Source organism: Temnothorax americanus, unplaced genomic scaffold (genome assembly GCF_048541705.1).
Source record: "Temnothorax americanus isolate GAGA-0224 unplaced genomic scaffold, ASM4854170v1 Scaffold19, whole genome shotgun sequence".
NCBI lineage: Eukaryota > Metazoa > Arthropoda > Insecta > Hymenoptera > Formicidae > Temnothorax > Temnothorax americanus.
In genome coordinates, this window is record NW_027509329.1 from 1,967,872 (window position 1) to 1,980,702 (window position 12,831).

The 12,831-nt window shown below is 38.0% G+C and overlaps 1 protein-coding gene and 1 long non-coding RNA gene across 8 annotated transcripts in view; one reads left to right on the plus strand and one right to left on the minus strand.

Annotated features, from left to right (window-relative positions):
• The window catches only part of LOC143896539 (uncharacterized), a 71,004-nt gene that overhangs the window by 42,230 nt on the left and 15,943 nt on the right, over positions 1-12,831 (plus strand). The window lies entirely within an intron of this gene.
• Positions 1-12,831, minus strand: part of Rdl (Resistant to dieldrin) — an 80,102-nt gene that overhangs the window by 37,873 nt on the left and 29,398 nt on the right. For all 7 annotated transcript variants that reach the window (XM_077404459.1, XM_077404461.1, XM_077404462.1 and 4 more), the window contains one exon: positions 4,532-4,629. In XM_077404459.1, the coding sequence (XP_077260585.1) occupies positions 4,532-4,629 (98 nt within the window). Of the gene's footprint in view, positions 1-4,531; positions 4,630-12,831 lie in introns of those variants that run through there.

Consider the following 12,831-nt stretch of genomic DNA (forward strand, 5'->3'; position numbering starts at 1 on the left):
TGCCAGATGTGAGGCACGAAATCGAAGCTGCTGCCGGTCGAATTGATTGGCCGCAAAGACGAAGCGGAAAAATGTAATCGCGCCCGATCAGGCGGTATCTCACCGCAGAGAAAAGTTTATGGACGAAATTTCGGGCGGAGGGCGAAGGAAGGCGGGAAATATCAGGTACAGATGGGAAGAACCCGGTCGGGCGCGAGGGGAGCGAGGGGGCCGTGCCCACGCTGGCGTTTTCGCGATAAAGTTGACTCGTAAACAACGGTTCTGCCAACGCCATCGCGCGCCGCACTCGACCGATATATCTTCATTTCCATTTCTAGGATGTTTTTAAAGCCCCTATAGCCGAGGAACATCCCATACGGGACACATATTTCACAATGACGTTTTCGCGACATGCTGGAAAACGCACGGCCGACGTGGTATCGGGTTAATTGAAACGCGCCTGTATGCTTCTCCTGTGCAAACCGATCGCCCATGAGAGAGCATACTCCGAAAAAAAAAAGATTAAAAAATATTCCAGACACATGTGATGCAACTGAAAAAGAACAAAAATTAATAATCGGCCGTAGGATCGAAAAATCGTAGTCATCAATTTCCGCGTGGACCGATACAGCTATAAACTATATAACTGTTCTTATATTTACGTATATGTCTTGTTTCTTTTGTTGTGCGTTATGTAATGTCGAATATTATACTGAATAAATTTAAGGTATTCCTTTCATGACACCAAAGTCTTAAGAATTAACTAATTTTTTGGTACGTGAAAGTTAAAATGCATATCTTTACGCCAGAAGAAAATTAAACCACATTACCGAGCATATAAAGAAGAATTATGACTTTGAAAATTCGATATTTTATATGTGACGTTATCGAAAAAATCTATTTTCCACATTTCAATGTAATAATTTGTTTATCAAATATTTTAAGATATTAAATATTAACTGCGCTACACACACACACACACACACACACACACACATATTCGCTAAACTCTATACTTTCGATAGTGCCGATAAAAATACAGTCACCGAATATTTAAACAAAATATTTATGTTAAAAGTTGACTTGAAATGTGGTTTATAGATAAATATTTTTAATGGCGACTTTCAAGGAATTATTTGGCAACGCTGCAAGCTGTGCGCTCATATGTCACACTTCAGTTCATCACGTACGGTGCTTTTATTTTCACTTTGATTTTCACAAATTGTCCCTTATTTTTGCCCACATTACTCCTCACTTTATGTTTCTTATCACTCATTATTATTATAAAATCTCTCTTTGATAAAAAGAAAATGTCACAATATTCTTTGATTAATGAACGTGACAATTATATTGACACTTTTGTTATCAACTTCACATTTTACAATCGGCGCCCTGAAAAGCGCAGCGTTGCCATATTGTTCTGACAGTAAAATTTACCGAAAAATGAAAAATTTCTAAGTACACATAATATTTTCACTTTTTTCTTATAATTAAACACAATAATCAATTATAACTTGATTTTATATAAGTTTAATGCAATATACAAGAGTTTGCTGAGGCCCTGCTTAAGCGCCTATTATACAAAATACGCTCCTCCGTGAAAGGAATACCTTAATACATTATCTTTAACAAAATATAAATAGTTTATAGATGTTTTTCCTCGTTATTTCATAAACAAAAAAGTACTTGATAACTATATTAAATATCCATAACGTATATTTATGAAATAAATATAAAAAGCACGTATAAAATTCTATTGTTTTAATCAATGTTTTTGCTGTATCTAACAATAAGTCAACGTTGTAGTTTTAACATTGTCGAGTTTCTTTTCTAACGCGAATGCGAAAAGTTTTTGTTTGTCATTACGACAACGAGTTTATGGAGTGCAAACATTTCGAGTTTCTGGTCACGTATTTTGTCATTTTACGTAGGCCTTGGATGGCAGGGGCGAAGCTCGTGTTTAAAAATCCGGCTGCGTTCCGGGGAATATCCAATGAAGCACGCTACGAATCGAAAAGAGAGCATCAGCGGCAGGAGGCACGGTTTATCCCGTCGGCCCGCGATATTCTCGTGTCCGTTTCCGTAATGTCCGCGTACCGATCTAAATTTTAAATGTTAGAAACTCCGTATCCTCCCGGGGGATCTCTCCGCGTGTATCGATATACACGCGGGAGCGGCGAGAGGCGCGGATATCGGCGATTCGAATCTAGACGGTACATTTAGTGCGCTTTTTTGCGATCTGCCGATAGCAACCTGATGTATACGTGATCCCGCCGGAAAATGAAACGATCGCCTTTTATACCTTGACAGTCAGCCCGAGTTTACTGCAGAGTGAGCTATCATTAATGCATTTTATTCTCGAAATAATGTAGCTTGGAAAATCAAGCTAATATATATTTTTACCACGATCTCTCCATCAATTGCAACAGTGAAGCGTGTTGTTGTATTGAAGGCTAGTTGGTAAATTTTGAATTGTTTTATGTATAGCGTTGAGGCGAAACAATTCTCGCGTGCGCGATTGCAGATTTAATAAATTGAATAAATTGAATAATATTCATATAATATAGACACTTTGCATATTTAACAATTGTATGGAATGTAATTAAACGACAGTACGTTGAATATGTGTTTATTTTATTTTATTGCGCATTAGCTGAGAATTCAGATAATTGCAATTTATAATTTTAACCATCTTTAGCATACGAATTGAAGCTGAATCGAGCTGAATTATTCAGTTAACTGCTCTTTTTTGATTTTTATATCTGACCTATAATAGTAATAATTATAACTGCGAGCACACAAGAATATCTACCAGACTAATAGATATCGGTCAACGATTTTAGCTTCTTCGAAAATGTGGAACTAAAATGATTAATCTCGGTCAATCAAATTCTGTATCATTTTTTGGGGGGAGAAAAATAGAGCAGCTATTATGGAAACCGAAGCGTTACGTCTTAGCAATCGCGACACCGAGCCGAAATGTGAGTATGCGGTTTCGAAATAGAATCCGGGACAAAAGGTGCTGCTATACGACGCAACGACAAAATCAAAGTCAAAATCGTAATTGAAGGCGAGATACTGCGTCTCGGTGTAGTCGGAGCGGAGATGCCGTTAACGGTAACCCGTGGCAACCCCGTGGGGCGTCCCAGCATCGATCCGAGTTTTATCGAAACCTGCAGCTCCAGCCCCGCCCTACCCTCACGAGGTCATCCCCGAAAATATGACTTTTTCGCGATAGAATCATCGACATATATGAATCATGATCGTATAGCTATCTCGGCATCGATAATCGGGCCGCGAAACCGATCTGAACGCGCGCGGGGACTTTTTGGCCAGGCCTATCGAGCCCGAAAGCGAGACGGGCCGTGACGAACTGCCAGACACTAATTGCCTCTAACTGACTCTCCGAGTGGCGAGCGTGCTTGCTCGAAACTGGACTAATGGTTCTTTAATATCCCCTATGTTTTATAAGCATTGCGTTTATTCGACCGCAAAATCGCGCATCGCGCTCGCAGTCGATAGACGTCTGGAATTTATTCGAAATTGCCGTTCACGCGCAAAAGTCGGTACCTATTACGTATTACGTGCAAACTGTGTACTTTGCGGATTAATCAAGAGCTAAAAGAGAACGCTTTTGTGCTTTACACTTTTATCTTCACGGGGAGACACGTGCCGTTCTTTATCTCCGCGATAGAAACGCGCGCTGTCTATACCGCATCGTTTTATCGGTATTTCTTTTTCGGTAGTCGCGCGGTTGAGCCGCGTGGTAAACTGCAAATTACTCCTTTGCCGGGAAACAGGATGCGATTCGCGATGTTCCTGTCAGAGTTGTTTTATGAAAGCGGTATAGTACGCTCGAAAGCTCGTTTTTGTAGAGTAAAACGTGGGAGCGTGATAAGCGACGTCAAAAATATTTCCTGGAGCGTTTCGCCGAAGCTTTAGTCGTTGTTGTCGCGCCATTGTGTTACAGGCAATCCGAAAGCTTGCGCTTTATGTCTTGATTTATCCCCGTATAGATTTCGCGTATTAAATGTTTTTAGTTAAATCCTGCGTACACATCTATCCCACCGTCTTCTGTGTTCTTTAGTTTCTTTTATCTCTGCAGCACTATGCATTAAAGGTTGGAATACGGTAGCAGGTTTTTTTTATCCGAGCACACGTAAAAAGCTTTTTTTCTGCGCTTGCAGCGAACGAAGTGGAATTAAAAGAACGTATGCTGGTTTTCTGTTTGTTCGCCAATTGATTGGTTTTGCCGGTCTGTCAATATTTGGTCTCTTTCGCCAGTCTAACTTTCTAATTTTCGTTAGCTGCAAGGTAACGTTTTAGATTCATGTAACAGTGCAACGATCATAAACAATGAGACGGAAAAGGCTTTGTGCCGGAACGCAAAACTTGTTAGAACGCGTATTACCTCACAGGCGCGAATTAATTAGAATTGATTAACATTAGTCAAACACATTGAATGTGTCGAATTGACAAGTTTTGCGCATGGTATAAAATCCACGAATGATCTCGTTTATCATAAGATGGGGAAACTCGAGTCTCTACTCACCTCCATAGTTCGGCCTTACTCTTTTATCGTAACTGACAGAAAAGGAGTCCAGTATCGCAGAGATGTTCACGTCGCCCAGCATACTACCGCCGGCAGTTCTATAAACAAACAACAATTTCATATTTTACATTTTCCTTATAAAAATCAGCATTTTAAAATTATAATAATTACAATCTTTTTTTATACGTTTCTTTTAGCATTTATTTATATTTAATCAATATTTCCAGCTAAGCGCTAGCTAAAATGTGATTAAAATAATTTTTTCGAAAGGATGAGAAATATATTTCAATTCAGTTAATAAAATGTTATCAAGTTGTTATAACTGTATTGGTGGATGAGCATTGGCACACATTGAAATTATGTATAACAATATGATATAGCATCTTTTTTCTGAGAATTCTTTTTTGAGAATATTTTTCTTACGAATAATATATAATGATTTTATTGTTATTATAACAATTGTAGTAAATAATCACGATTCACTTTATTTCATAAAATGCAATAAAGCATTTTAGTGACAATATGTTGCATATTTTTTTAGTCCAAGCAAAGAACTTTAAATTAATGGTGTCAAAATAGCCTGATATGATGCAAATTGTACTACTGTCTTAGGACGCAGTCACAAACTTCTGAACTGATATGTATAGATACTGATATTAGCATTATCCAAAAGACAAGTTCGAGAGGAGATATTGTAACAGCCTGTATGACATAAACGACCGTGAGAGGTAGATACGTCCAAGGGTTTGGGGCATAAAGTACGGCGGGTCTGTTCTTGACTTAACGGGTCAGTAGATACGGATGGTCTCGGTCAGCCAAACAAACGGCCCTTGAGTCCGCGAGCTGATATGGTTCCGCAGTAGGTACCTACGAGAGCACGATCTAATGGCTACAACGGCGCTGCAGCCGATTCCGGTTCCGCTAAGTGGAGCAACTTGATCCGAAAACGTTTTCTGCTTGGCTCAGCGGGCTGACCAAGATCGTACCGTAATCACTTGGTTGGCGCGGTGTTGATTCCCGAATCACACAAAGCTATCGTATGATAACGACCTTGATTAGGTCATGCAATATCTTTGCTGCGTGTTTTAATCGGAACAAAAGAGACAGTACACGGAGAGAATTTTCTCTTAAAATTTACATTGAAATCATGGTAGTTGTGGGACAACATGTACAACCAAGAATTTTATGCAAGCTATATTCTGATTAATAATATTAATATCTATCATAATAAAAAATATTAATATCTATTACATTAAAATTTAAAATATGTTTAATTAATTTTACTAAAATATATCTAGGAAATTTCAATAATTTTTCAAAATTTACCAATCTGCTTGGTAATTTTTATCACGTTGTTTGTAAAATGTCTTTTGTATATTTTAAAAATTCCTTGGTTGCCAAGTTGTCCCAAGTTTGTAGTGAATTAGGTAAAATATAAGAAAAAATTCTCTCCGTATAATATAGAAATTGCATTGCGCGGGTGCACGTAATCTTGTTTTATTTACGATAATCTGTATTTTGCATTAAAGATAATTTTTTTTGTTCTGAATTTTTTATGATAATGCGTTATATTTTTCGGTATAAATAAAAAACTTTAATTTTTACGAAACGATAGCACAAATGATAAGAGGCACGTTTACGTTAATCTATGTCGGTTGATTAAAATCATCTGAAATTACATGCAACTTTTCTGTTTGTCCGCCAAGTAAACATATAAAGGCAATGCAGTAGATAGATATATATAGTGTTGAAAAGAGATAATGTAATAAGATAATGAAATGAGAACATTATGTTGATGTACCAGCATGAATTTCGCGAAACTCACGGTTAGCATTTACCGCCTCAACACAAAAGTGATTAATTTTCAAATATAAACGACGTCTGATAAAAGTCATTGATAATTTCCGCGAACTAGGTTAATAATAGTGTCGTGCGTGCTTGATTCGTGCGTTACTCCGTATCATTGAGAAAAACGGACGTAAGAAAAGCCTTGACCCTACAATCAATGTACATGTGAGTCAGCAGAATGCTCGAGAGACGTATCGTCGTACATCAGCTTGCGCGCATAGTCCTACAATGGAAGTAAGTAAACCTGGCGAGCTTGTAAAGTGTTGCACGTTGCGCACGAATTAGACTAATCAAGATCGTGCATGTTTGCCGCGTCCTATTCCACTGACCAAGATTTCTAAGCGTGAGTTATACGATCTACAATGTGTCCCCGCGATTAGGTTCACGGGATTTCGTAATCAATTATAAATCAAGGAAATAACCGCTGTCTAAGTATCCCAAGTCTACTTTGTGATTCAAAACATCAAGCTCTTTAGTTGCGGAGGCAATTACCATTTCGAGATTGTATCTATTCGTTTATGCAATTAGTTTATGTTATATAGCTTTATGCAAAACTAAAAATTTTGAGAGTGAATGATATTAGTAATATTGTTCATTTTCAAAATTTTAATATTACTCTTAAATTATTAAATTAATAAATTGCTATTTGAAGTCTAAGAGAAGAGTTGCTATAATTACGGTCAATATCATATGATAGATTGCTTCTACAATCCTTTATTGATAATTTAATTACAGAATTAATAACATATAGATACATATATTGTATATAACAAATTATAATTAATTCCATTATTATTTTTGTGAAATGCTTTAGAACAAAGTTCAATAATCTTAGCGAACGAAGTATATATCTTTAATCGTTTATTACGCGTCTCGGAAACAGTTTTCTCGGGATAATTGGCTGCAACCATAATCTAAGTCTCGGCGCGAAACGATATCTCATAACGAAGAAAAACTCGCTGCCAAGCTGCGATAATAGGTCAGAGGTTGGTCGTATCGATTGGACGCAGATATCTACTCTGGGAACAAGGGTGCGAATAATACGGTGTTGATGATATCGTGTAGATACACGCGCGAAAATATAGATAGACGTAAGATTGCTGCTTAAAATCTTTTGTAGCACTAAAGAGAAATATTCTTATAAAATAATTTTGAAGACAATTACACGCGCGCACGATAAAGAGAAATCAGTGAATTGCTTTATTTAACAAAAATGTAGGTTTATTCGTAGAAATATCGCGTTTGTAATAATTATATATATACAATTAATTATGTTAAACTTTATATCAATTATTTAATGACACAAAGAGAAACGGAACATTTAATTGGAGAAATATTTCAGTGTTCCGTTTCCACATAATGATTTATTCTGTTAACGCACTGTACAATCTAATTTACGCAATATAATGGACGAATTTTTTTCACTTTAAATCAATATTTAAATTTCGGACATTTTACTTATGATATCCTTTGTTATTTTTGTATAAGCATAAACGTAAAGATTCTACTGCCTAATATAAACTTCTTTAATCAATTTCGAATCGAGCGATCTGAATCCTTCTGTTCGCTCGTGAAAGTGAGCAAAGGGCGGGGTAGCATCCGTGGAGAGAGAGAGAGATGACATTTCCGATCGCTTGAAATATATGAAAGGCATCCTTCGAGGTCTAGTGTTTGCGAGGCTGGGGAAAGGTTTCGTGGGTGGCTATATGTTCCAGACGAAAGGACGCGCGTCTCTTTCACGGGTCTTCAGGAAGGCCGTTGGAGAAATGTCACGCCATAGTTAAGCGTTTCATGCTTCATTGCCCCAAAAGCGCCAGACAATGTTTTCAGGAGCTCGTCCGTTCCTTAGATCTCACGAGAAAGTCTCTCCCGGTGTTTCGTGGAAGATTCATTTTTCTTGCTGTGTTCCGTGTTATTTCGAATTATAAACTCGAACAGTGTTATGTGTGTACAGAGCTTCGCTGCTTTCACATGCGTAGCGGCGTAACGTTAAATTAGTATGTTGCTCGAGATGGATAAACATGTTTAATCGAAATTAGGTCGATTGATAATTCTATATCAAACTTTAATCAGAAATTCCGGTCGCAAAAATTTATTAGTCACGTTTTCATAATTCTTTAATGTAATTGCGAACGTGCCTCCATCATATTTAATATGCGTATCTCCCTGACCGCGCGATATTCATCAACCTACCACCCATGTTTAATTAATAATATCGCAGAAATTCCGCTTGATGTTGCTTTAATATTTAATAGCGCAAAATAGCGCGTTGGTCGCAAGTAGAGGGATGATCGCAGTGCAATTGTATACGAACCGCTGATTTAATAGTATTACCGTGGCACAGTCACGTGGTACACGCGAGTACCGAAGAAAAATGGGAGACATTACGGATCCTGGGCCGAGCCGGTGTAATTGAAAGTCTCGTAAATAAGGAGGACCGTCCGAGCGGACGAAGATGCCTCGAATTTCAATCTCCCGGATTTCCAAGAGCTCTTGACCCCCGACTCTAACATTTCTTCCGCACACGAACCTGTGCATCCTTTTACTCTCTGCCAGCTTGTATTCCTTTCCGTTTGCCCTGTCTACCTCTCTTGTTTCTTTTTTCTCTTTCCGATTCGTTGCTATTTTCCTACCTTTAAGGAATGATGAGCAACCATCTCGAGAATTTTTTCTAGAGAAATTTACGTTTATTTCTAGCTCAATAAGCTTCAGATCGACGCATACAAGTAGCAAGTTGCTTTTTCTCTGCTCTTTTGTCCTTCCAGCAAACTTAGGATTATTTTTAGTAAACTGAAGCAAATGAAAAGTTTTTTTGTTCGATCGTTATATGAATTTAACTTCGATATTCAATCTCATTAGTCTTAAACCCAACTTTATTTATTTTTTACTGTTTGTTAAATTAAAAAAATATAAAAATTGTATCATATATATGCAAATGCAAATTTGTTTTTACAATTGTATCACTATTTAATTACAATTTAATTACAAATAATATATCTTGATATGTAATTTCAATACCGATATTCAGTTTCGGTCAAATGTTTACATAAAATTATCGTCACAAACAAATTCCATTTTCGTAATGTGTGTGACTTTGTAGAGATATATATATTTTTTGACGCAGAGATAAATATTGATGATAAATGTGCACGAGAAACATATTTCATTTTTCCGGATATTTTGGAGCTAGAAATAAATATTTTTGACGATGCTTCTGTCGACCTCGTTCCCTGACATTTGAAATATAACAATGTTCTGGCAATTTATTTTCAGGCTAATGTCAAACAACTGCCGGCAACTTCCCCGACATTGTCGACCCTGTCGAGTGGTTGGTGTCTTTGAAAGGCGGAAGTCTCGAAGCTTTTGTAAGAGTCTCTCCTCGCAATTAAGAATAAGTTATCGACTATACGGAGACGCTGTATCGCTCTCATCTCCTCTCTCTCTTTCGATCGGTCGATTGTCGCGATTTCTCGCATCATTTCCTTTTTTTTCTCTTGGTGTTGTTCTCAATCCTGAGGCCAATCCTTCCTTGCCAAACATCTAATAGCGTTTGTACGAGGTTCGGTTATGAATTATTCATGGTAAGCGAGCGAGCGAACTACGAACGAAAAAGCGACTTTATGTACTACCGGTCGCCGGACGCTATATATAATCGGCGAGAGCTGGTTGCACGAGCGGTTACGTTTTTCGGTGTGATTTACGCTAATTTCGGCGCCGATCCACCGTTGCGGGAGAGTCAGGAAGTCATAAGTATGCGATCGCATCCTTCCGGTTAGAGCCACGTGTTTCCTTTTTATCGATATCACAGTTGGAAACTTTAGTCCTCATATTTCTTCATCTATATATTTATATCTTTCTCTTCCTGTGCCTTCCCTCAACTCTCCCCCTATTCATTCCCTGGATAATAATTGTTATTTAATATGCACGCTTTTGAATCTGATAAAACTTATTGGCTTTTAACCGCAAATTTATTCGATAGATTAATAATATCAGCATTGGAATATGATAATTAATACGAATATCTCTGGGAATTAATCTGCGAACTGCATCGCTAAAAGATTTTTGCCGAGATAAAGCTTTATGTTATTTAACATTAAAATCTTTCTCAATATATAATGAATACCTGTATTTAATGCAGCACATGATTTTGCAATAAATGTGATAACTTTTGCACTACAATTATTTCTTACGAGGCCTTTTAAAGGATCTTTTATAGGCTTTCAAAGATATAGACCGCGATGTTTGAGAGACCGGTTCGATCATTTTTCAAAGTCAAAGTACCATTAAGCTGAGACCTGAGACGCGTGCGTATCGTCGTCTTTTTCTCGAGTAATTGCTCGATGTCCTATACGAAAATACACATCTAGACAACAGTGTTCACGCGGAAGATACTATTTTCGTACGGTAGGCGATAATAAATAACGTGCGTAATGGTCTCGCGCAAGATCGGCGCGACGTTTGCGAGGTCAGGCCAGATAACATGGAAAAAAACCGGCAGAAGAATTCGAAATAGGACGTGCCCAGATATGAGCAGACATCCATCCAATCGTAACGTCGCCGAGATACATTTCGGGACGTGGGATATGATGGACCGCGGCGGATCCATTTGTCACTGTCCGTAAAGCGAACCGCTCATCATCCTCTCTCGCTCCTTTTGCGTGCGCAAACTTCTTCCGCGCCACCGAGCTTTTGCCGATACACAAAAATCTTGCGAATCACCGGCCGGGCGGCGCGGCGGCGCCCGATCGATCGGCGCACGTAGACGAGATTGCTAAAACCGTACACACGCGAGAGAAATTTCGCTGACTCGAAGGTTGAGCATACTTGGAAAAAAAAAAAAAAAATGTCATCTATGGTTTCACTCATGTCAGTTCGATGGGGCAGACCTTGGGGCAGACAGAGCTACTTTTTCATCTCCATTAGGTGACAGACGTGACGATTACGCCGTATCAAGTGTGATGTATTTTGAAATATCGTAAAGCGCCTTAAGATAATATGACACATCTGAATAAAAGAGATCAGCGATGCTGAAAATAACGTAAATCTGCGATAAAATCTACGGTTTATTCGATATTTATATAAATATATATAAATTGTATATCACACATTATACAAACATTTCAAAATTTGAACGATTTTCATGCCGTATATTGACGCTTTTATGATTCATCAGATATCTCTGTATGAATTTTCGTAAATTATAAAATTATATTGTTTGATAACTGTTCAATTCAATTGATTGGTATACGTTCATCATTTGTTTAATTTATTATATTTCCAACGTATCCTACATGATTTTTATTATAGGCAATGCGTATTATTTATTAATATGCCCGTGAATTAAAAAGCTTTTGGAAAGGAACTAATGCGCTCCAATTAATTCACGAGCTACCGTCGGTGCAATATATATCGGCCTACAAACGATACCTGCGCGCATTATGCATGATTCTGACCTTTTCCCTCAATTTCATTTGGCCCAATATTAATTCGGCCGCTTTCGGCATCTCATTAATTCTGACCTTTTCATATTTCTATACACTCCATATATCAATTTCTGTTTTCTTTGTCAAAGAATGGGATTATATTGTCTCTTTTATTGTCGTCTCTATTTTATCTTCTTTTAAGTCTCGATGCCGTTCGAAACTTGCTTTCACAGTCTCCTCACTGAAACTTAATCCTGCCTTTCTACGTGAATCGCATGTATTTCCCAAGAGTCAGGGCAATCGAATCTGCGGTGCGTGACAGATTTTTTTGATTTTTCGATACGGATGTTCAGGTGAAAGGATTCGAATGAACATAGACACGTACACGGAGATACGTTGTATCCGCGAAACGTATGTCGATGGGAAGAAGAGAGAACACAGCATCCGTCCGGGTAGGTTATCGACGCATCTGTGTAAGCTCGTGCGCGCGAAACTGACGTCATTGGGCACCCTCCAGCCCCTTTCTACCTCTCGGTGTGATGCCCTCTATGTGGGTTATGACGACGGTGGGGAATACGTGGTCGCTTTAACCCTTCGGCTGTGCATATGTATATTCGGCGCTTATGGGATCTCCGGTTTTGTAGCACACACTCCGTAAAATAGGATGGATAAGATTATTGTAAGAATTCAAAGATCGAAATTATTTTATTTTTAATGTAACATAATTACAATGTAAACTGTATTTATTTTGGTTGATCTTTTTTTTGATTAACCATATAAGTTTTCGTTGCTCTGTTTCACGGACCGCGTCATTTTCATTTCTAATTTATCTATTTGAAAGCTATCAGCTCAGACTCAAATCTATACAATATTCAATTCTATTTTCCTCACGGATCCTATTTGTATGCTTCATTTTATTGTACGTCGTGTGAGTTAACTTAGCTCTCCCATGAATGTGAGAATGGGAGACCGATACGAGGCCACTCACCACTGAGCCTGGCGTCGTTTACGGTCATTGAACTTTATTGC